We start from the raw sequence: 23460 nt of genomic DNA, 5'->3' as shown, positions 1-23460 counted from the left end.
CCCTCAGAGGGAGCCTGGAAAGCTTTGGTGCCACTGCTAATGAGGAGGCTCACTCCTCTCTTCGCAGCGCTAATGAGAGATTACAGCTCCGCCACAGCCTTGAAACCAGAGTCAAGCTGTATCAAAGCGCCAGTCCGAATTAAGAGCCTTTCCTGGTGGCTGGTATTTTACAGCCCAGTGGCCAATTTCTAAATCATAGAGGCCAATTATTTCCAAAGCCTTTGGTGTGCAGCTAATGAAGGCCTGGAAGGGCCCCTTTAAATGGTTATAAGCCCCGTAGGCGGCAGAGATGTAATGAAGGTGGCAGGCACAATTAGCCATCCATAATTCCTCCTAGCAGCTGATTAAAGTCTCTTTATCCGTCTTACCGAGATCAGCAGGACACATATTTGGGAAATCAAAAATGCATTAGGGGCTGTCAGCCAGCGTCGGGGGGCCCGTGCCCTGAGCCCCGAGGCAGTGGCATGTGCCAGGAGCGGCACAAAGCTGCCGCGTGTCCCCCCGGGTAGGGGATGGGCCCCTCGTCCCTGTGGGGTGCAGCCTTCTCCATGGGGGTCCCCCACGGCATCAATCACCCCATCCTGTTATCCCGGCACCCTTTTTCCCTGTGGAAAGGGATGGGGTGGCTCCTCACTAAGGTCTCCGAGTGCAGGAGCGCCCTGGTGGGCTTTTAGCTGCTGCAGAGAGACCAAGGGGTGCTGGCCTCATCCTGCACCCAGCGGGTGGTGAAGCATCCACCAGCCAAATGGGCTGAAGGGCGCTCGCTGCAGCCACCTTCCCGCCCCGGGACGCTCTGAAATGCCCCGTGGTGGGACTTTCATGGATGGGGCGAACCCAGACGGAACGGGGGGCCCCCAGCCTGCCCAGCCCCAGCCCCGTGCTGTTGGTTTCTATGGTCAGTACTAGCTCTGTGGGACTTGGGGATGCCCACAGACAAGGGGACACGGACCGCTGGGCCCGACCTAGGGGAGGGGGTGTGTGTGCATGAACCGTGGTGTCCCCCCGCTGTCCGCGGGGGCTTGGGGACGATGCCCGCTCCCCTGCACCCGAGCCGAGGTGGGATCAGACGGGCCTTTCCTTGGGTGAGCTCGGGGGCGGGGGGAGGATGGTTCCCACGGCCGGCTCCTGCCCCGGTCCCCCGGCGCCCCCCTCCCCACTCCCCGCGAGGGCGGGTGGGTGGTCCGCGGAGCCCCCACGCTCATCACGCGGGGCCCGGCGTGAAGGGCGGGGGGGGGGGGGGGGGGGGGCTGCGCTCCCCCTGCCCGCCCCGGCCCAGAGCCCTGCCGGGGAGGCGCCGGGATGGAGCGGGCGGCGGGCGAGGGCCGGCCCCTGCTGCCGGCGGCGGGGGGGGGCAGCGCCGGGCTCTCCTCCGCCGGAGCCGTCTTCATCATGCTGAAGTCTGCGCTGGGCGCGGGGCTGCTGAGCTTCCCCTGGGCCTTCAGCAGGGCCGGCGGGGCCGCCCCCGCGCTCCTGGTGGAGCTGGTAAGGGGGGGGGGGACGGGGGGGGGAACACCGATCCGGGATGGGGGGGGCCGGGGGCGAGGGGCTGCGGGGGACTCGACCCCCCTTTGGGATGCTGAGGTACCTGAAGCAACCCTTTGGGATGCTGAGGTGGGGTTCGCCTGCCCCGGTGTTTGGGGGGGGGCTGGCGGGGACCCTCCCCATCGCACGGTGCGCAGTGACCCGGGCTGAAGGGAGACCAGCCAGGGCAGGGGGGCAAAACTGCTGCCGCCTTGGAGATGCTCTTTGCATCTGAAGCCGCGCTTTTAGCAAAACGTAAAATAAAAATCGGTGGCTGGTCCCCCACATGCCCCAAACCCCCAAATCTAAACCCAAAGTATTCACATAGGGCTGTTTCTCCGTCCTTTCGCTGACCCGTGTTACCTGGGGGCCACAAGGCAACCTGGCCGGTGCGCTGGTCCCTGGCCATGGCCTTGCTGGGTCCCCCTGGATCCTGGGGGGTGACGGAGGGTCGGCGTGGTGCTTCTTGCTGGGTGCTGTCCCCACAGGGCTCGCTGGTCTTCCTGGTGAGCGGGCTGGCCGTGCTGGGCTACGCAGCGGCCCTCAGCGCCCAGCCCACCTACCAGGGGGTCGTCCGGGCGGTGTGTGGGGCGGCGGTGGGGAAGCTCTGTGAGGTCTGCTTCCTCCTCAACCTCTTCATGATCTCCGTGGCCCTCCTCAGGGTGGTGGGTGACCAGCTGGAGAAACGTGAGTTGTGCCCCCCCCGCTATGCTCAGGGCTCACTCGGGGCTGGTGAGTCCCGGGGCTGAGGGGAAGGTGGGTCCTGTGTGGGCTGGGGGCAGTCCCGGGGTTTTCTTGGGACCCCCAAGGACATGAGGGTCCCTGACTCTGCCATGACATGATGCTCACAACCCCCTTGGGCCACCTTTTGGGGCACAGCTGAGCCCTGCTGTCCGTTCCCCCCCCCCCACAGTGTGTGACTCCCTGTACCCCAACGGGACGCTGAGCGGGGCCCCCTCGCCACCCCCCTGGTACGTGGACCAGCGCTTCACCCTCTCGGCTCTCTGTGTCCTCGTCATCTTCCCACTCTCCGTCCCCAGGGAGATCGGCTTCCAGAAGTACTCCAGGTACCACCTGGGCTACCCCCGTGGTGGGCCACCTCTGGGCACCCTGTGCCCCAGGCCACCTCCCCCCATGTCCCTGCGGGGCTGTGGGACCCCCCCCCTTCCCCCCAGCTGCCAGGGGGGGTCTGTGCGCTGATGCTCTCCCCTGCCCTGGCAGCATCCTGGGCACGCTGGCCGCCTGCTACCTCACCCTGGTCATCGTCCTGAAGTATCACCTGCAGGCAGAGAGCCTGGGCTCGCCCACGCCCCCCCAGCCCTCCAGGTATTGGGGGGGTCAGCCCCACGTCCCTCCCACCCCATCCCCTGTGGCATCAGCAGTGGCACGGGGCAGGGCTGGAGCAGGAGGTGCCCCCGGGTGGGGGGGGGGTGAGCTGGGGGCAGCGCTGGCAGGGCACTGGGTGGGTGGCAGCCCCCAGCTCTAGCTTTTGCCTCAGCAATCCCCCTCTTCTCCCAAAATCACTGGACGGGGGTTCCCACGGTGGCATGTGGACTTCACAGCTGATGCCACCAAGGTCCCCCTCTGGGCTTCCTCCCCCCATGCCGCAGGGCCTCCTCCTGGGCCTCCATCTTCAGCGTCATCCCCACCATCTGCTTCGGCTTCCAGGTAGGTCACCCTGGCCACACTGTCCCCAGCTGCTGGGGTGCTGCTGGCAGCCTTCCGGGGTGTCCCGGACCACGGGGACATCCTTTGCAGGGGGGCGGTTGCAGGGAAGGGGAATCTGTGGCTGTCACCAGAGGCGGGTACGGAGCAGGAGACAAGTCCCTGGGTACAGGGCAGAGCGGGACAGAGCACCCATGGGTGGGAGGGAAGGGGGTTGTCCCTGCACGGGGCCCCAGCGCTGTCCCCCCCCGTGCCTTGCAGTGCCACGAGGCCTGCGTGGCCATCTACAGCAGCATGCGCAACCAGAGCTTCTCCCACTGGGTCGCCGTCTCGGTGCTCTCCATGCTCATCTGTCTGCTCATCTACTCCCTCACGGGTAACCCCGGCGGCTGGAGCCTTCCCCCCGCTCCTCGCCCAGGACGTCCCCTGTCCCTGGGGCTCCTCCATCCTCCTCTGCGGCACGGCCACCCGCTCCCTGGAGGTTGCTGCCGCCCACCCTCGCCTCCCTGTCGGCAGGGCTCTACGGCTACCTGACCTTCGGTGAGGCCGTGGCGGCCGATGTCCTGATGTCCTACCCAGGGAACGACCCGGTCGTCATCGTCGCCCGCCTGCTCTTCGGCGTCTCCATCGTCACCATCTACCCCATCGTGGTGCTGCTGGGCAGGTGAGGGGGTGGTGGCGAGCTGGGTGCCCCCCCCAGCCGGTGCGGCTCCACTGGGTGCCGTCACACACCCCCCCCTCACCAACCCCCCCCCAGATCGGTGGTGCGGGACGTATGGGCAACCCCCAAGCGCGGGGCTGCGGCAGCGCCCGAGGTGCACGAGCGGCGGAGCCGGGTGGCACTGACGGTCGCCTGGATGGCTACCACACTCGGCATTGCCCTGTTCGTCCCCGACATCGGCAAGGTCATCGAGGTCATCGGGGGCATCAGCGCCTTCTTCATCTTCATCTTCCCAGGCAAGAGTGAGCAGTGGGAGGGAGGAGGGGGTCACCAGTGCCAAGAGCATCGCTGTGTGCAGGGGGCTGTGGTGGCGGGTGGCTCGTCCTGGTCCCGTTTCAGGGGCGCAGAGACATCCTTGTGGGGGACGCCGTGGCAGGACCTGCGTGAGCGGTGCTGCAGCAGCAGTGCTGAGCCGCTGTGTTGGCAGCAGGGCTGTGCCTGGTGTGCCTGACCGGGACCCGCGCCCTCGGGCCACGCAAAAAGTGAGTGTCTGCGGGCTCGGTGGTGGGCAGGGGCAGGGTGCGGCATCCCAGGACCCATGGCCTGGGAGGGTCCCCGAGGGGACACCCCGGCCGAGGTGGGAGCCCCGCGAGGAGGAGGATTTGGGGTGGCTGTAGACACCGAAGCAGCAGCACTGACTGCAGGATATGGGGGTCTGTGGTGGGGCTGAAGGGTGGGTGTGGAGGGCTGTGCCCCGAGATTGGGGATGTGCCCATGTATCGGGGGCGTACCTGGGTATCGGGATGAGCCCAGGCATCGCGGCGGTGCCCAGACGTGGGGATGTGCCTGGGTATTGGGGGTGGGGCTGGGTATCGGGCTGTGCCCCGGTACCAGGGATGTGCCTGGGTATCGGGGCTGTGCCTGGGTACCAGGGATGTGCCCGGGTATCGGGGCTGTGCCTGGGTACAAGGGATGTGCCTGGGTATCAGGGCTGTGCCTGGGTATCAGGGATGTGCCTGGGTATCAGGGATGTGCCCAGGCACCGGGGCAGTTCCTGGGTACCGGGCCCCTCGCAAGGCAGGGCGGCTGTAAGGGATGGAGCCCGCAGGGTTTGGTGGCACCGGGGCACCTGGTGGGGGCTGGGGTGGGGGTCAGGGTGGGGGGTTGGAGTGGCACGGTGCCCCAAGGAGGGCTGCTGTCAGGTGTTCAGCATCTGTTGTGCCAGGGTGGTGCATCCCCATCACCACTCCTGGCCAGAGAGACTGGGGCACGGCAGCAGCCCATGGCAGGGGGACTTGGCATGGTGCTGGTGAGTTTTGGGGTGAGCATGTGCCAAAGCGTGTCTGTGATGCCCATGGGGGGAGCAGCAGCATCTGAGTGAGGGTAAAGGTGATGTGTGTGGGGGTCCCATTCTCCATGGCGGCTGGAGGGAGCACACCAGGACCTTGGGGTCTTGGCCGAGAGGGTGCCGGGGGCGGGGGGGTGCCCCACAGCTGTCCAGGCATGGGGCGAGGGTGCCCCCACAGTGCCAAAGCGCTGGGGAGGGCCAAGGCAGGAGGTGAGCAGGGGCACCCCGGTGGGTGATGAGGACCTGGAGAGGTCCCTTGGGGAGACCCACCAGGGCGCGAGCCCGGGAGCGCTGTCAGGAGGAGAGGGGACGACACGAGCTGGGGCGATGGGGACAGCGAGGGGACAGCGAGGGGACAGCGAGGGGACAGCCCCGGCCTGCCTGGAGCAGTTCGGGAAGGTGCTTGGTGCTGACGGCCCCACGACGGAGCAGCAGTGGGCTTTGGGGGTGAGTGCTGTGTCCCGGGGGCTCGGTGTCCGGCTGAGGCGGGGGGCTGTGTGCCCGGGGAGGGGGGGCACTGGGGGTGCAGACCCACAGGTCGCAGGGCTGGGAATGGAGCCGGGGGGGGGCTGGAGGTGGCTGGGAGCGGCCGTGCTGAGCACGGGGGGGGGGGCCGATGTGGGTCTGTGCCACCCCCCGGCGGGGCCACCGGCACAGGCAGAACCGGGGACGGTCTCTCGGTGGCGGCTGCCGGGCGTTTGACCGAGTTTTGCGTGTCGTTGCAGCGGGCACCGGGGGGGAGCCGGAGGGGCTGCCCGGGGTCTTCGGGCCGTCAGCCGGGAGCGATGCAGAGCAGCACGGCGCAGGAGGCCGGGACACCGCAGAGGGCCCCGCACCCCGGGGCGGGGTGGCATGTTACTGGGGGGCGGCTGTGTCCCACCGGGCCCCTGCTCGTGTTACTGGGGGGCGGCTGTGTCCCACCGGGCCCCTGCTCGTGTCCCCGCAGGGCTGCGCTCATCGCCTGGGGCGTCCTCTCCGTGCTCGGCGGCACCTTCGTCTGCGGGCAGAGCGCTGCCCTGGCTGTGCTGGGGCTGCTGCGCTGAGCGGCCATGGACACCCCCCCCCCCCCCATCGTGCCCCCCCCCGCCCATGCCCTCCCCAGCCCCATCGTCCCGGACACAGCTACACCGCTGGATCCCATCACGGTTTTATTTGGCGCTAATAAAGACAGGACAGGGGATCGGCAAGGGGCCTGCGCCACGCACCCCGAGGGACCCCTGGGCGGGGGGGGGGGGGGGGGGGGGCAGAGCAGGCAGCAAGCACTGCACACGCACGGACAGACAGACGCATAGCTGTACAGACCCCCGGAATGGGGCGGGGGGCAGCCACCCCCACGCCTGGCAAGGCACCCGCTGCCACTGCGCACACGTGGAGGAAACCCCTCGGGACCACCCACACCCCGCAGGACTACGGGGCGCCCTGGGAACAGGGACACCCCCCCTTTACCACCGCCCTGGCCCCCCCCCCCAGGGACACGGGACCCCTGTCCCTGCAGGCACACACACTGCGCTGGGCACAGCCCCCCCCCCCCCCCCCCCCCCCCCCAGCCCCCAGCCCCCTCCCCGGCTGGCACTGGGGACCAGCAGGGACCCCCCACCTTATCCCCCCCGCCCCGGGGGCTCCAGCCTCCCACTCTCACCTGTGCCCCTCATCAACAGCTGCCTTGCCCCCTCCCCATCGCCCGGCTGCCTGCCCATGCCGGGGGCTGCCCCCCCCCCCCCCGCCAGCCCCTCCCTGGCAGACCCCAGGGCCCCTCGTCCCTCCCGAGACCACCCCACTCCAGGGAAAGATGACCCAGGTGATGGGATAGCTGAGGGGGGGCCCTATGGGGTGCTGGGGACAGACACGGGGGGTTCCTTCACTGCTGACAGGTCGCACCGACGCCTCCCGCCCCCCCCAAGCCATGTAGGGGGTCACGGCCCCCCCGCAGCGGGGACGGGTGCTGGTGGGACCCCCCAGCACCGGCGGTCACTCTCGGCTCAGGGTGCACCAGGCGGCTGTGGGGGAACCGCACCGGAGGGTCACCCCTGCTCCGTCCTGTAACCCCCCCCCCCGCCCCCCCCAGCCCACCCCGTGCCCCCTGCCCACCCCTGCTCCCCAACACCCGGGGGCCTGCCCCCCACCCTGCGGGGCAGCCACCCTCCTACCTGGCACAGCCACGCTGGAGACGGTCTCGGGCTGGCTCAGCGTGTCCACCTTGACGTGCTGGAAGCCCTTGCAGGTGGCACTCTGCAGGTGCCTGCACCCGGCGGGACAGGGTGGGTGACAGCCTTCCCCCCCCCAAATCACCGGCCCGGCCCGCCACAACGCTGTCGGCTCTGGCAGGGGCTGGGTGCCAGCAATCCCACTCACCCTCCCCTTGGTCAAAGCACCCCGCCATGGTTCAGGACAGCGAGCCCACCCGTCCCCCAGGTATCCCCAGTGGGAGATGCACAGAGACCTCCCAAGCCCCCTGTCCCCTTTACAGTGACAGCCCCAGGACAGACAGATCCTCGCCCCTGCCATCGGACAGGAGACAGAGCTTGGGGCTCAGCAGCTCCAACACCCCTCCGCGCCCAAGCACCCCACCCAAAAAAAATGAGCTTTTTCCGCCCCTTCCCCTACCTCTTCCAGTCCTCCTCAGTCTCCCAGAACTCGTAGATGATGAAGGTGACCCCATCGGGCAGCTTCACTGCAGTGACGCTGGTGAGAGCAGGGACAAGGGTGAGCCCCAAACCACGGGGCATCCCTCCCCCATAGGCAGCCACAGGCTGACCCCAGCCCCAGCAACCCAGGTCGAGGGGGGAGCCCCCCCCCCCCGGCACTCCCCAGGCCATGCAAAAGGTGGCCGAGCATCCCCACACCCCAAATCCTGGCTGTTTGCCTCAGCCCTTCACTTGGTGGGGTGCCCCTTGGTGCATGGGCAGCTGGACACCCCCTGCCTCCCCGACCCCCCCCGACACGCGGCTGTCGGCGGTACCCACTGGAAGCAGTCCCGCTCCCCGGCCACGCTCTTCAGGTACTGCTTCAGGGAGCTGCAAAACTCGCCCAGGTGCTTGTGCGACACCGTCATCTCGTCCCGCACCAGGAGGAGGTACTGCCGGCCCCCCCAAACACAGCGGCATGTGAGACCCGAAAAACAGGGTGACCCCCCCCGCCCCCAGTCTGATGCCACAGCACAGGGACACCCTGGCACCCCGTGGGTGGCGGCTGGGTGCTCTCACCGTGCAAGCCGTGCTCTCGCTGTCCGACAGCCGCTGGTGCAGGTCAAACCAGAGAGTCTGGGAAAAAGGGGAGAAGCAGTGGTGGGGGGGGGTGGGGGCGGGTGGGCTGGGGCTGTGTGTCCCTCCCAGGCCGATGGGTTTCTGTCCCCAGCACTCGGCATGACGGGCTCTGTCCCCTCCTCTGCAGGGGATGGCTCTGAGAGCTGTTTGCACCTTTGCACCCTCCTGTCAGGACCCTCTGCAAAAAAGCTCCCTGTGCTCCCAGCGCAGCCGACATCCCCGACCCCATGTCCTCACGTCAGCCCCAAAACAGCGGACATCTTTTCCTGGTCCCCGTGTTGTCCCTGGGGCGGCAGGAGCAGGGGTACCCATCCCTCCTCAGCGCCCACACGCGCATCCCCAGCCCTGGGCACACTCTTAGTTCCTCTGCAACCATGACAGACGTTTTTCTGCCCTCAATCTTCACGGCACCTCTCTGCCCTGACGTACAGCACCACCTTTCCCCTGTCCCCTTCCGCCCTGAAAGCACAAACCAGGAGGATTTCAGAAACATCTCTGGCACTGCAACGTTTTCTCCTTCAGTCCCTAGATGGAGTAAGACTGCTTCTGCAAGAGATGTTGCCTTCTTCCTTATGTTTTTTTTTCTTGTTTAAATACATCCACAGTTAACAGTTCCACATTCAATACCTGCCACCAGCTCACAAAACATAAGCCCCTCCACCACCCCCACCCCCCAGCAACCCAGCTCAGGCACAGGGATGGGCACGGCCACCTCTTGGTCACCTCCGTCCCAAGCAGGACAGGGAGGTGGTGGGGCTGCAGGGACGCCCAAGGGACAGCCCCCACGCGTGGAAACGCTGGCCCTTACCTTGTCCTCCAGCCTGCCGATCAGCTCGGCCAGCCTGTTGATCTGCCCCTCCAGCCCCTCCGCCTTGGTGTCGGGGGAACCTGCACGGAGCCAGGAGGCAGAGATGGAGCAAGAGGCACCCCCGGGCACCCCCGAGAGCCCCGCTGCCCTCCGGGGAAGTCAAGCATTGCCTCTGCGCTGCCGCTGGGACCGCAGCTCCCTTCCCCGAGCCACCCCAGGCTGCCAGTGCGGCCATCGCTTACCCGTCTGGAAGCTCTTCCCGTGCTCCCTGGGGACCACCCGGCTGGTGGGCGAGTAGCTGGGCACGGGGCTGTCGTACCAGGCGTCCATCAGACCGTGGCCAGCCTTGCTGGGGTAGCGCCTGCAACCAGAGAGCGTACAGGCCGTCAGGGAAGGCAGAGCCGGCTGTGCGGAGCCAACATTGGAGCATCCTTTTGGGGAGCTCTGCCGCCGATGCCAGACCCCTTGGAGAGCAGCAGTGCCCGCACCGTGCCCAGGCAGCGCCAGCTTCCCTCCCTTCTGCATCACCGGGCGTGGGGAGTGGGGCAGAATTAGAACATCAGTGGGATGTTCCCAGCAGCCGTCACTTTTCTTTCCTGTTTATAAACCACTGCAGCAGCCCTCCTGGCATCTCCTGCAGCCCTCAGGGAATTGTTTTCTCCCCCAGACAGACACCCACAACATGGGGCATTCAGGCACTGGTAGCTGTGCCCAGCCGGCTGGCTGCACCTTGGCGGGGCTGGTTTGGCAGTCGGACGGCTTTGGTGACTAACGCATGGGAGAAGTCGCTGTCACACGGGCAGCCCACAAGGTGCCCATGCCCAAATAGCTGCCCGAGAGCAGGGAATGCCTGCCAGCCTGGCCATGTGTCCCACCAACAGGCTGCATCCACGGTTCTCCTGGAGAATGAAGACCCATCCACTGTAGCATCTCCTCCACCTTGCCTCTTCCTCTGGGACTGCAAAGCCCATTTGGTCTGGCTCAGAGAAAAGGAGAGTGTGTGTGTGTGCATGTGCGTACCCCTGAGACACCCATCACCATCCAGCCTCAGCTGCTCAGTGGCCCCCCCGCCAGGCCCTCGTTCGTTTGCAAGCCAGAGAGGAGGCTAAGACCTGCAAGGATCACAAGGAGCCATGTGCGGTGAGATGGGAATGGGTTTTGGGAAAGATGACTCTCTCTTTCCTTCCTCTTCCACCGATGGGAAGCCTGAGGCGCAGAGGGAGAGGCTGAGCTGCTCAAAGGGTTTGCAGCATTTCCTTCCAGCGAGAGCAGCTCCGGGCTGGCTGCCTGTTGATGGAGGTGCCCAGGAGCCCCAGATCCTCTTGGCACCTCTCGCCAGCTGGAGACAGCACGCTGAGAGCTGGGGAGCTGATGGGCACAACACTGGCCAGCATCATCCCTGCCCTCCTGTCCCTCCTCAGGCACCCGGCTCCCTCCAACGCGCAGCAGCCGGGTGCCCTCTCCACCCTCTCTGGCTATCCCAGGCAATTTCGGCTGGATCCTCTGGTGCCAAGGGAGCGATGTTCAGGCTGCTGTTGTCCCCCAAAATCAGCTGGTGTGGACCTGAACATGCACATAGGGACATGATGAGCTGGTCCCAAAGAGCATCTCCAAGATTAGGATGTGAGAACAGCGATAAAGGTGGCAGGAACATCCCCATCGCTACAGGCTGTGTAATAATCCCACTGCCGGAGCTGAATAATCCCCCGTCAATAGGCAGGAAATTAGGCGAGAACAGACAGAGGTTTCTTTTTAATCACAATTTAATGAGGTGTCTCAGGCTTGGAGCTCTGCTCTCCCACTTCTTTTTAACAGCCCTTTATTTTGGTGCTTTTTAGGCCACCTCTTTGTCTCCATCTGCATGTGTGAGATCATTTTTTTGTGGGGTTTTGGGCTGGGATTTTTTGGGTATTATCACCACGAGAAAACAACTACACTACTTCTCATTATGAACTGGGCCCACCTATAATAAAAGGGCAAATAAAAGCCAGCAAAGTCTTTCATGGGCTCTAATTGCTCCGTCTGATGTTGGGCTTGTTTCCTCCTCATTGTTTCCCAGGAGCTCTTACTTTTTCCACGTGTTTTGTACAGGGTTTGCCACAGGCCAGCGGTTTCCTTCCAAAATGGGGAGAAGAAAGCGATGCGTAGCGATGAAACCCTAGGAAACCCATTCCTCCTAGGAAAGCTGCTGAGATGTCACCAGAGCTGCCCAGGGTCTCATTGTGTCCCAGGCAGCAACAGGTCCTGTGAGACCAGCCTGCTGCCGCCGGTGTGGACTGTTGCTGATGTTAAAACCCAAAACGCCAAGACCTGGCTGCAACGAAGCATTCGAGCACGTCAGCCCCTGTGGTGTCCCAGCAGGGAGCTGGGATGTTCGCTCTCTGTGCTCCATATGCCTTGGTCCCCTCTGCCTGCACATGGCTTGGGAAAGCCAAGGCATCTCTCCGAGCATCCCCTGGCCTCCTGGTTTGCAGGTATGGCAGGAGAGGGATTCGCTTCATGAGCATCTGATGAACGGTTTCCGTGGCAACCTGTCCTGGTTACAGCCGGTGATGGCGGTACTCGGGGGAGGCAAGTGACACTGTGACACCCGGGGGGGCTGTGCTGAGGTTTGGGCTATGCTGCCGGGCACCCCTTATATTTTAGCCCTGGCAGCACTTGAGAAATCTTGAAACCATCTCCTCGGTCTTCTCCAGGCTCGGTAGGATGTGCCGGGCTGCTGGGATGGGGACGGTCCCCTCCACATGGGACCCGAAGATGGTGGTACCAGTCCCCAGTGCTTGAGCACCTTTTGCCTCTGCGGAAGATTTCACCCGCTGGGTGCCCAGGCAGGAGGGACAGCATCCCCAGCACGGGCAGGTGCCCGCTGCGGGCTGTCCCCAGCGCACCCCAGACACAGCCACCATGCCATGGTGCCCGTATCTCACCCTGGATGGGACCGGTGGCTTTGCTCGGAGAAGCAGCCCCATGCACCCAGCACCACCCAGCTCAGCCCTGGGGTGCTGCCCCCCGCCCCGTTTTGCATCCCCCTCCCCGCACCACTCGCAGGCGGAGGGGCTGAGCAGGACCCTTAGGGCTGCAGGAGACTCAGGGGCAGGGCAGAGCAGTGGAGGAAAGCCCCGAGAGCTCTCAGGAAGGGAGGCAAAGAGAAGGGCAGCTGCTCACCCAGCTCCCCTTTGCTCCTGCACACCATCCGCTGAATTTTCCCTTGTCCCGCAAAAGCATCCTCTTCCTCTCCCTCCACCCCCCCCCCCACACCAAAATGAATCGGGAAGCAGAGAGGAGGGCAGGAGGTGCTGCAGACCTGGCGGGGTTGGTTTGCTCATCGATGGCGTCCACGGCGCTCTCCACGGAGCTCAGCAGTGACTGGGTCTGGTTTGCCGTCTCCTTCAGCAGGAAGCGGGTCACGAACTGGTCCACATTGCTGCCGCTCTCGTACACCTGCCAGGGCAGAGAGCGAGCGTGGTGAGACCCATCGCCGACCGGCCAGCGCCGGTGGGCACCTCAGCTGGTACAGCATCCATCCAACATCCCACGCACAAGCTGGACCGTAAGGGCCGCAGGAGGAATGAACACGCGCTGTCCCACCCCACGGGAAGCATATAGCCCCTCCAGCACCCATGGGTCACCCAGCATATAGCCCCTCCAGCACCCATGGGTCACCCAGCACACAGCCCCTCCAGCATCCATCACCCCGGGACAGAATTGTAGGGCTGCGGCAGGAGGCAGTGTGGGCAGCAAGGCACATCAGCACTGCTTCATTTATAGATAAATAAAAATACATAAAGAGGTGATTGCCCATAACTGCTGTCCATACCGTTATCTTAAATGACTTTACGATTGCCTTGCAGGGCACCAGTGGGTGCAGGTATGAAAAGTGGCCCCTCCTGTGCTTTGGTGATCCCAGCTCCGAGAGCTTCAGCGTAAAAGACATGGTTTAGTGTGGACTTGGCCGTGTTAGGTTTGCAGTTGGACTCTATGATCGTAGAGGTCTTTTCCAACCTAAATGATTCTACGATTCTATGTTATTTAGTGCCTTAGTCCACAACGGTGCGGACTGTCCGCCCGAGAGGCCGTTGGCCAGGTGTCTCCTTTAACGCTGTTAAACATCGAGCTCAATCTCTGCCTCGCAAGGAAAGACAGCCCCGGCCCTCTTTCCCTTCACCTCCTGACATTCACCAATTAAAACACGCTGAGATGAATCAGTGTCCCACCTTCCCATACCCCTGCCATGTGGAAAACCGGTACAGCCAACCCAGCGCCCAAGTAAAAGGGGTCTGGGGCGATTAACACGGCTCTCACCGGGGATGATGCCTGCAAGCCAGCGGCAGAAAGCTCTGGCAGTGCCCACCCAGCCTCCCTCCTGTCCCGCGCTGTCAGACAAGACCCTCAGCATATTTTGGCACTAAGATTTTTTTTTTTTTCCTGAAGAGGGAGAAGAGGAAAGGTCTGGTCATTTGGGGCTGGAGGCAGGATGGAGACAGCCCACGGAGCAGGAATGCCTTCAGCAGGAGGGCAGGGTGCTCCCAGGGAGCTTTGGTGGAGGACGACGAGCTCCAGTGGCACAACATGAGTACCCCAAGCTCACCAAAGCAAATTATTCTTGTTTTATGGCACAGCAGCTCCACAAGACCCCTGAGGGCCTTTATCTCCTATTTTAAATCACAAAAGAAGAATGAGCTGAAGAAAAACACTTCTGGGGAAACTGGTCACAGAACTGATTTCTCACCCCTAATTTGGTAGGGGCGCATGAGTTTCTTGATGTCTTCTTGAGCAGCCAGCTAGCGCAGCTGTAAATGACTCTTCTCTAACACAAAAAACTTGCTCCCCTCCCCATCATGGGGGACAGGCAGGACAGGGTGAGCACGGCCAGACTGCCATGCGATGAGCCGTACTCTGACCTCCCGCAGCTGCTCGCTGTAGCACCGTCGGCTGGCAGGGAGGGAGGCGTAAGGAGAGCAGGGATGGATGTGCTGCGTTACTCCTTCCCCAGCACAGCCCATCACAGGACACTGGTCAAATGGGGACGGTACTGGCCCAAGGTGCTCGTGGGCTGCTACAGATCTGCACAAGGACCAAGCACCGGGATGCTCCTTGGGCTTGGGGGATGTGCTCGGCACTGTACTCGGGACCCTGCCACCTTTTGAGCCTTTCTCCAGGCAGGACCGCGCTCCCCTCTGCAGCCCCAGCGCTCCCCAGCACAGCCCAGTGTGCTCCAGCAGCACCACCAGTACCTGCCAGCCGTGTCAGAGGGAGGAAAGCCAGCATCAGTGTGGGCTATGGGGAGAGGCATCGAGACCGGGCAGGAGAATGAGGGGGGGGGGGGGGGTGTCGGGGGGTCTCCCCAGCTGGGGATCAGCAGAGCCTCAGAAACACAACCCTTAACACTGAGCAAGTTATCTCCATCCTCCACGACCTGGTGATATTTGAAAACAAGGTCAGGTAGCTTAGAAAAACCCGCTCACCTGGTGGTTGTTAACGCGGAGGCTCCTAACACCCCAAAACCAAGCGCAGCCGGTGCTGCACCACTCACCCGTATGCACGAGCGCAGGACGAGGAGTGCGATGGAGCAGTGTCCCCGTTGGGGCTGCTTCAAGACCGCCTCTGCCTTGCTGCAGGGAACCAAAGATCGATGTCTCCCTTGCCCTCCCCTTCGGGATTTTGCCTTATTTCACCAGGGAGCAGAGCAGCGGGTGATGTGCCACGGGACCTCCCAGCCTCCCGGGGCTGGCTGCGCATCCTTGCCTGCTACGGAGGGGATTGCTGCTGGGCTTTCTGGACTGGGACGCCAGTGCCACCATGCTCAAACATCTCCTGACAAGTCCAGCCCAGTTTTCCCTCGCCCTGCACAGGCAGGGAGCGGGATGAACAGGCAGCCTGGGACCACGGATGCGGCAGCTGGTGGAGCACCGCACCAGGCCCCCTCCGTGGGAGGCACAGGCACCACCGTGAGACAAATAAACAGCAATAGAGCCAAGGGAGTGATGTGAAAACATTTGTTGAGCATTTGGATTGGGAAAAAAAAAAAATTGAATGCAGTCACAAATATTCCTGGATAGCTGGACGATCTCTGTTCTCCCTAGAAAAAGACTCACAACTTGCTCAGAACGCGCAATATCCACCATATAGATACATGTGTATTCTTTCCAAGCATCACACTATACATACACACAGACATACAAGTCCCATCTGAAGAAGTCTGTACAGAGAGTGTATTACATTCGCTGTCAAGGTACCTGACTCTTCCCCTCCCTCAACTGCTTCGGAAAGAGCCCCACACCGGGCCAAATGCGCCCCTTCACCCAGGCAATTATTTTATCATTTAATACATCTTCCACCGTCCACACTCTGGCTAAGGAGGGCATATTAAATCGATAAATCTCCTTGGCAAAGACATATAATTGCATTTGGGATCTGAAACAATTTCTTCTGCGGGTTCCCCCCCTCCGCAGCTGCTCCCCCCCCCCGCACGTCCCTGCCTGCAACCAGCCGCCTGCCCGTAATGAAGGCGAAAATATATTAATCAGGAGCTCAAACAGGCTCTGCTATAATTACAGCTAGGTTTTGATTAATTCTCGCGCCCAGCCCTGCTCTGATTGCCAGCACTGGGGATCTGATTGCTGCCTTGGTGGGGGGCGGCTGTTCCTGGGGGCTGGGGGCTATGTGCCCCCTCATGTATTTAACACAGACCTGCAGGCCTCTGGGACCTGCCGCCGCCGCTAAACACGGAGCTGGGCACGCTCCTTCGAGTGGCTGATTGGATTATTCTTTTAATTAAGAGCGATGGTTTTCTGGGACATGATTTGCCCTGCCAAGCATGGGGGCTGGCTCCGGGCCGAAGCTGGGGGGCTGCACCCGGGTCCCCGTGCCCCGAGACCCCCCACTGCTGCTCCAAGCACTACTGCACTGCAAAGACACAGTAATTCCCCGTTAATGCCCTTTTCCAGCGAGATCTGCAATGCTCCTGCCGTGTCCTCTTGTCTGACAGTTGTCCAAACCACGGACCACCCCCCCTCCGAGGATGCTCCAAGCCCCTCGGCTGATTTCACGCGCACTCCGTGCTGTTCATCCCACACCCAGTTGCCCTTCCAGAGGTGTGAAGAGTGCACCACTGCTTTTCCATTTCAATCCATACATCAAATAAACAGGCTAACAGGCTGCTATTTACCTTGTGATCGCGCCTCATGTGAACAGATCGCTCTCCGTGGCACGGGAGCCTGCTCCTTTCGGAAAATCGTATTTATGAAGGTGCAGGCTACGCCAAGTGTTGTCTGATCACATGGACTGGCTCCGGGTGCTAGAATAAGGCTGCGAGAGTATGCATAGTTAAAGGTTTGGATTTTGTTACTTTACTACAGCCTATAATCTTGGTTCAGCTTTAGGAAAAATCCTACAGGTGATTCCAGATCAATTTAAACCAGCTTAACTCCCTACGTGGAGGTGCTCTGGATGGATGGATGGATGTTGGGTACAAAGCTACGCCAACCACTGCAGAGGAATACTGGGGTGTCCATGAAGATCTGATGTTTTTTGGCAGGCCAGTAAGTCCAACAGCTCTAAAATTAAAACAACGGTGGGTTTTTTCCCCCCCCCACTTGACTAGCTGTGGCCGTTTGCCAACCCAGCTGTGACATTTGCTCTCAGGAGCCGCGTCTGAAACGTGTGTGCTCAGAGGCTTTCCAGCGATCCCTCAGGCTCTCCTCTAGCAAATGTCTTACTTGGCATTGCAAAAACAAGACATTAAGAAGACCAGCTCCAAAGGAATCCTTCCCACCGTCTTATTAAAACATTTGTCAGTCTGTCCTAGGAAGATTTAATGAGGTTTGGTCTTATTAATTCCACCCTGAAGAGTTATTTCCTCCTTGCTTTTCTTGAGAAGTTAAAATATTTATGGAGATAATATAATAATTGCTGCTCAGTGAAGCTGCTCAGTGCCAGAAGCTCTTGGAAGGCTGCAACTCCAAGCCTGCTCTTTCCCATCCAGCTCATCCATTAGTTCAAGACTAGAAAGACTTTGGAATCACAGATTCAACCCCGCTGCAGAGTGTTTTGCTGGCAAGCCTTGGTTGAGGAAGGAGCATGGTGGCCACCAAAGAAGCAGAGGAAGGTAAAAAAAAAAAAAGGCATCTCTCGCTTTGCTACATCCCCAGCCGGTTGGCCTTGAAATCTGCTGCTGCAAATGGGTAGCTGCGTGCGTCTGTGGCGAGGAGCAAAAAGCAAAAGCATCATTTAAAGGGTGTCTTGAGATTTCTGCAGGGGATGGCTCTCAGGAGAGAGAGTTGCCGTTTGATAGACCGGGGTAGGAGCCAGAGACATTGAAAAAATGAGAGAAGGAAAGAGTGGGAAAAGGACAACTTGCTTTAGCTACAGGTAACTGGGGAAATATTTCCTAGTGCTGGGTCCTCTGGTCAGTCGGCTGAGGTCCACAGGAAAACAAAAGGCAGCACCACGGGCTCTGTATAAAGAAGTGCCGGGCTGCGAAGCCGTCCCCTGGGACGAGGCACCATGTCCCACGCATGGAGGCATCTCCTCAGTCCAGCAACAGACCCCAGCAAACCAACCGGGGGCTGAGGGCTCACACCCCTGCACCAAAACCGAAGGCTGAGACTAAAGCTGCTCCTTGTTTTGGCTTTTTTGCCTTTCCTCTGCTCTAACACAACTGTTTTGCCAACGATGCCCACTCTGCATCCGGCCCCGTGCCCCAAATCCCACCCTGCTCTCCATGCTGCAGGCTTTTTGCGTGCCTGTAATGCACCTTCCCACGCTCGGGGCAGGGGGGGCACACATGGGGCACGGGCTGCTCAAAGCCTCACCGTGGTTCTTCTACCTTTCCATTTCCATATGCACCTGTCCCAAATTTACCCAAATTCCGGCACAGATTCCCTTGGGATGTGTTACCTGTGCAAATCCCAGCTGGGATTTTGGTGCCATTGAGTACTCGGACTTGCCGACATCAGCATGGAGCATCCCTCACCAGGCCCTGCAAACCGATGCCTAGAACGGGGCTCTCACGCCTGCGCTGCTGTGGGTATCAAATGACTGGAAAAGGAGATTTTTTTTCGATGTTGTCGAGCATCTCAAAGCTTTGTTGCTGGCATTTTTAAAGGTCACTATTTAGCTCGTTAAGACTACAGGATGTAAAATATAAATGATTCTGCATCACCCACAGACTCGGAGCCCCCCTGAGACATCCTCCACACCTTTGTCTTGCCTTGCAGTGTTACAGCCCGACCAGCGAGGACTTCCAGCGCTGGTTCTCAGCGAGACTGGCCAAATTGGCTGACATTTCCCATGCTCGGGGATGTTGACGGCTTCTCCAATTTTTATTAACTCCAACCACCACTGAAGCACACCCACGGAGTGATGGCACCGAACCGAGGAGGTTTTTCAAATGGAAACCAAAGCCAATTCTGTTTCACCCACTCTTTTCCTGCAGTTAAAAAACCCCAACCCCAATGACAAACCTATTGCCATGGCCATGAAACATCCCTGTCAAACCTCATCCCGGGATGACGGAGAGGTTATCTTCCACCCACTCACCCCTTTAAAAACCAGGCATGTGGCGCGATGTAACCTCCGAGTGTCTGATTTAAATTCGTTGCTCATAATTGCCTGTTTTCTTCCAAGAGATATTTTCTTATAATTAGAATAACACTCAGACCTTTCTCTTGCTCCTTTCCCTCCCCTCGACTCTTAAATCCCTTCAAAAGCGGAGACCCAAAACTGATTGCCTGGCACATAATCAGTAAAAGAAACCTGAAGAGAACAGACACTTAAATAGTTGATAAATGAAAGCATTAACATATGAAAGACCCTCAGCCTTCCCAACACGGCTCTAAAAAACAAATGAGACACCTGTTCAGATAAAAAAAAATGACGATGGCATCACATCATTGGTTTTAAAAGTCTTTCGCTGTAAAAAAATTTTGCTTTTATAAATCTCGGTGTTGGACCCTTCTCAGCTCACGTTTGCCTTGTCTGGTCCTGAAGGTCTCCTGCCATGGACCCTTCCCAAGCAATATATCACAGGACTTCCCTCTTCTCATTATTAGAAAAATCTCCTTGGCGCAATATAATCCCGTCATCTCGCGTTGCAGCTACGTGGATGTGAAGGGCAGGTAACTGTTGGCCCACGCACGCCCTATACAGCACCCCGCTCTGAGGCCACCTATGGATCGAGGCATATAGCACTTCACCCTGTCCACTTGGGTAGCAGGCAAAGAACAAACTGGGAAACGAAGCGTGGCCTCCTACTTCTGAACACCCTGGCTATAATTAGCCTTTCCCTTCACACAAGTTCCTAATTAGCTGTATTTAGTATCCACAAGACCTTCAATTAATACATACGTTATTTCAATTGTGCGAGGAAAGTACAGATTTTGTTTTCCAAACAGGACCCACTCAAGAGACCCCACAGACGTAATGGCGTGGGATGGTCAAGCTGCTGAAGGTTGTGCCAGCTGGTTACGTGTTGACTTGGTCCCTGCCTTTCCTTTCGGTGGCTCCTTTAAAGCTGCTCTCGGGCGATTTGGCTAGAGCCCAGCACTGACGTCTGGTGGATTTGTTCCCTTCGCCATACAGTTTATCTAATCCCAGAAGCAATCGCCTTAAAACGGGAGGGAGGAAGAAGAAGACCACGTCCTCCATGAGAGCTGGAGCCAGGGCAGCACGAGCAGGACTTCCAGAGAAGACGCTCTTCTTTCTCACAGCAAGAGGAGGGACATGAATTTTGCAGCGAGAGACAAGCAGAAGAGCAGTGAATAAACATCTTCATCTAAAAATAAGCTCCAAGAGAGACCTTCTTAAGATTCATCTCCCTGGCAGCCCCGCTGTGCTCCCCAGCAGTCTGGCAGCATCTCACAGCCCCTGCGGGGCTGGCAAGGAAATCGCTCTGGATGGCATCGCACGGAGAATGAGTTTTCTGCTCTGGAGTCTGAACAGAAAAGTTGGGGAAAATTCAGTTCTTGCAGAACTAGAGTAGCACTTGCTGCTTTAATTTGCAGTGCAATGGTTTTTAATTTTGCAGAAATACTTTCTGAGGAGCTAAACAAATATGCCTTGTTTCCCTTTAGACTATTCTGAAACATAAAGTTCCGTAACTTTTCCAGAAATCCGCATTTTTTTTAATTTTTGCTATAGAAATAGATACTGAAATTGTTCAGGGTTTCTGACCAGAAATGTTTCATTCAAAATATATGTAAAGATGAGTCAGCCTTTACCGATTTGCTGCCCCATTCCCACTCCTTTCTTTTTTCAGACAAAACCATTCACCATGAATACACCTTTAATTGCATTATAGGAGTCTTTCAAAAAAATCACTCATCCAATAGAGGGGCAAAAAAGGAGCTAAGAATCCCTAAAACAATTTCCTCCCCCTCAGGGCACACCTCTCTGCTGCCAAGGTGAGGACGGATGATGCTCTGAGCCCCCCCAGAAAAGGCAAACTCATCCCCAGCAAAGGGCCGCACGAGCAAATGTCCTGACCCCTAGAGAACAGCCAGAGGCTTCCAAAGGGGGGGACCACGACAAGGTGGGCAGGGTCTCCCGGGGTTCAGCCAGGTACAGAGCACCAGGAGATAAGCTCTTCCCACGTTCGGCAGCGGGGAAGCCGGAGAAGCGCTTTGCCGAAGGAGAGCCTGATGCGCGGTGGGGTCTGAACTCATCCAGGAGGAAAGATGAGACAACAGATTGGTACCCCGGGGGCGTCAAGCCCAGACGAGGAGATCTCAGCTGATGCTCAGGTAACCACCACGGCTCGGTGTGAGCCCAGTCAGGGCCACATCGCGACGTTGACGGGAAGCCCGGAGCAACTCACGTTGTTTGGGCTGGGCACTACCCGGAGCTGCTGCCACCGTGTTGCTGTTCCACCCTGCCGGGGGCCAGCCTCCTGCTGCGGCAAACCACGGCTCCGGGGGCCTCGGACGACCTCGGTGTGAACACCAAGGCTGTTCAGCAGAGCAGGAGAAAACCTGCTCGAGTAGAATGAAAGGACGAGATAAAGGATTAGCTAGAGGGTGGGAGGAAAAGATTATTTTTAAGGGTTATTTCTACTGACTATTTTATCTCGAGGTGTCATCATTCAAAAAAGAGCAATATCATATTTGGCAAGCTTAATTTTGGCAGGTAAGAATGCAAATGAGAGCACTCTATATCACTGTTCTGGACTGTGCTATAAAACAGAAAAAAAATCCCATCCATCATTTTTCGCATCCAAGACCGGTGGCAGATGGTGCTCGCTCTGGGGCTGTAACCGAGCGGCTCGAACAAGCGCTCCTTTGCAGCGTGCTGCTGGCGGCTGGAAGCTCGGGGAGACCCACAGCCACGCCGGCACCAGCAGTGCGGAGAGGAGGTCCACCGCGGCGGCTCCCACCGAGCCCCAGGAACCTGCCGTCTCCTATTCACAGTCATCAGGCAGAGCCAAGAAGGGTGAATTGCAGCAGGAACAATTTAACTCACAAATAATGTATGCAAACCTATTCACCCATATGTATATACCTCTGAGCTCCCTAGCGCTGCCGGAGCAGCTGATATTGAAGGTCAGTACGCTCAGTTTTCCCTTTATGATTTACATATTCTCTCATTGAAATAATGATTGGCAGGGGAAAATGCATTTGCAGCTGGTTTGGGTACAGTCCCTGTCCGTAAGACACACGTGTGGTATTTGGCACCCTGACACGAGAAGGCTTCGGGGGGCGTGCGATGTGTCACTGCTTGGTCATATTTCCACTCCCGGTCCATTAAATGAGACAAAAGGGATTTTGGCAAGCGATAGACCGGCAACGGAGCTGGCAGCAAGCAAGCAAGGAGTAGAACACAAAGCTCCCTGAAGCCAGTTTCCAAATCCCCCCTAACTTGTCAGCACCCCCCTCCCCTGCTCTGCTCGCCCCGTTCCTGGCCCTCGCCCTGGCACAGCCTTTCCCTGCTCCGTGCCAACGAGCGCCAGAGAGTTCAGCTCCGTTCCATTCCCGAATGTGCACCAGGGAGTGTTCCAATTTTAGCTCCGATTTGGGGCGATTTTGCTTTCCAAGCACTCCCCTTCCAGCCGGGGCAGGGCATGCACCAAGGATGGTTACGAGCGCTTCTTGGACCCATCCGGTGCCCAACAGGGTCTTCTCCAGGAAGGAGCGATTTGACCTTAAATCTGAGCTGCTTCGTCCTTGAGGGTGTTCCTCACTCAGCCTTTTTGGGACTTCTTTGCAGCTTGCATTTTAAGGTTTGCCTCACCGCTAAAGGTCGGCCGTGCTAATGTTTTCCATGCTCAGCGCTGCAAAATGCTTATTCGGCAAAAGCGGGGAGCGGGAGCAACCCCAGTGCGGCGGGCGGTGGAAGCTCTACCTGGCAGGAATGGGGCTAATTGAGCCTCTCGGGTTTGAAAACACAAAAAAAGTGGTTTTTTTAACCAAGCTAAAGCACATTTCCCCGGGTGTCTGGGTGAGGGTGCTGTTCGGTGGTCACCACCACCCCAACGCTGTCCCTCCAGCTCCCCGGGCACAGTCGCCCCGCTCCCCCGCCCCAGGCACCCCTCGAGGCCGGCGGGGATGGGGGCGGCACCGGCTGGGCACTGTCCCACAGCGGGCAGCCCGAGGCGGGGGGTCAGGAACCGAACGTGAGGGACAGCTCAACCTGGCTCCGGCCCCCCAGCTCCCACCGATACCGGACACAGAAACCGCGTCCTTCCCGGTCACGTTGGTTTTACTGTGCTGTAAAGCAGTAAATGAGAATTATATAAGAACATCTCCCACCGTCAGCTTTTTTTAGATCCTGAAAGTTCATTTCCTTCCTCTCCAATTTAACTTTGCATTTCCCACCATCACCGGCAGTCATTTCAAAGCGGCACGGACATCACTGTATTGGAAAATAATTACAATGACAGATTTTGTTTTGCTGTATGAGACCTTCCACTATTGAATCTAATTACTGCTGCTACTTTATGAGCTCCTCCAGCACGAGATAATTGCTGCTTTCTCTTTTTATGAGCAAGAAATAATCAGTTGTCTTTTAAGGTGAGAAATATAAACAGCAATTAAATTCCACGGCTATCCATCCCCTCTCGTCCGCAGGCACCTCTCGTCAGAAAGCCAACACGGAAGGTTTCATTTATCGCTTGCACCGAACGCTTTTTTCAATGGAGGGGAGAGGGAGGGAATAAGGAACACTCTCAAATGAGCAATAGTTTTCTATCTCACCAGCGGAG

General features: G+C 59.2%; 2 protein-coding genes across 4 annotated transcripts in view; one reads left to right on the top strand and one right to left on the bottom strand.

Moving 5' to 3' along the window:
- The first annotated feature begins 1299 nt into the window (after positions 1-1299).
- On the top strand, positions 1300-6238 carry SLC38A8 (solute carrier family 38 member 8). Its single transcript, XM_075765512.1, has 10 exons — positions 1300-1482; positions 2010-2208; positions 2435-2588; positions 2743-2847; positions 3132-3189; positions 3448-3562; positions 3703-3850; positions 3944-4143; positions 4335-4389; positions 6142-6238. Exons 1-10 carry the CDS (start codon positions 1300-1302, stop codon positions 6236-6238), a joined length of 1314 nt encoding a protein of 437 aa, XP_075621627.1.
- An 824-nt stretch (positions 6239-7062) lies between these two features.
- NECAB2 (N-terminal EF-hand calcium binding protein 2) overlaps positions 7063-23460 on the bottom strand; it is an 82704-nt gene continuing 66306 nt past the window's right edge. For 2 of the 3 annotated variants that reach the window (XM_075765320.1, XM_075765321.1), the window contains 8 exons: positions 12571-12707; positions 9509-9627; positions 9267-9346; positions 8399-8455; positions 8159-8271; positions 7800-7877; positions 7343-7434; positions 7064-7192 (listed from right to left, as the gene is read on the bottom strand). In XM_075765320.1, coding sequence (XP_075621435.1) covers positions 7164-7192; positions 7343-7434; positions 7800-7877; positions 8159-8271; positions 8399-8455; positions 9267-9346; positions 9509-9627; positions 12571-12707 — 705 coding nt within the window. In that variant the 3' untranslated portion in view covers positions 7064-7163. Of the gene's footprint in view, positions 7193-7342; positions 7435-7799; positions 7878-8158; positions 8272-8398; positions 8456-9266; positions 9347-9508; positions 9628-12570; positions 12708-23460 lie in introns of all 3 variants that reach the window. The other variant, XM_075765322.1, reaches the window with a different exon arrangement.

This window comes from Balearica regulorum, chromosome 13 (assembly GCF_011004875.1).
Source record: "Balearica regulorum gibbericeps isolate bBalReg1 chromosome 13, bBalReg1.pri, whole genome shotgun sequence".
Lineage (NCBI taxonomy): Eukaryota > Metazoa > Chordata > Aves > Gruiformes > Gruidae > Balearica > Balearica regulorum.
The sequence above is the reverse complement of the archived record's forward strand: the minus strand, read 5'-3'. Positions and strand labels throughout refer to the sequence as shown.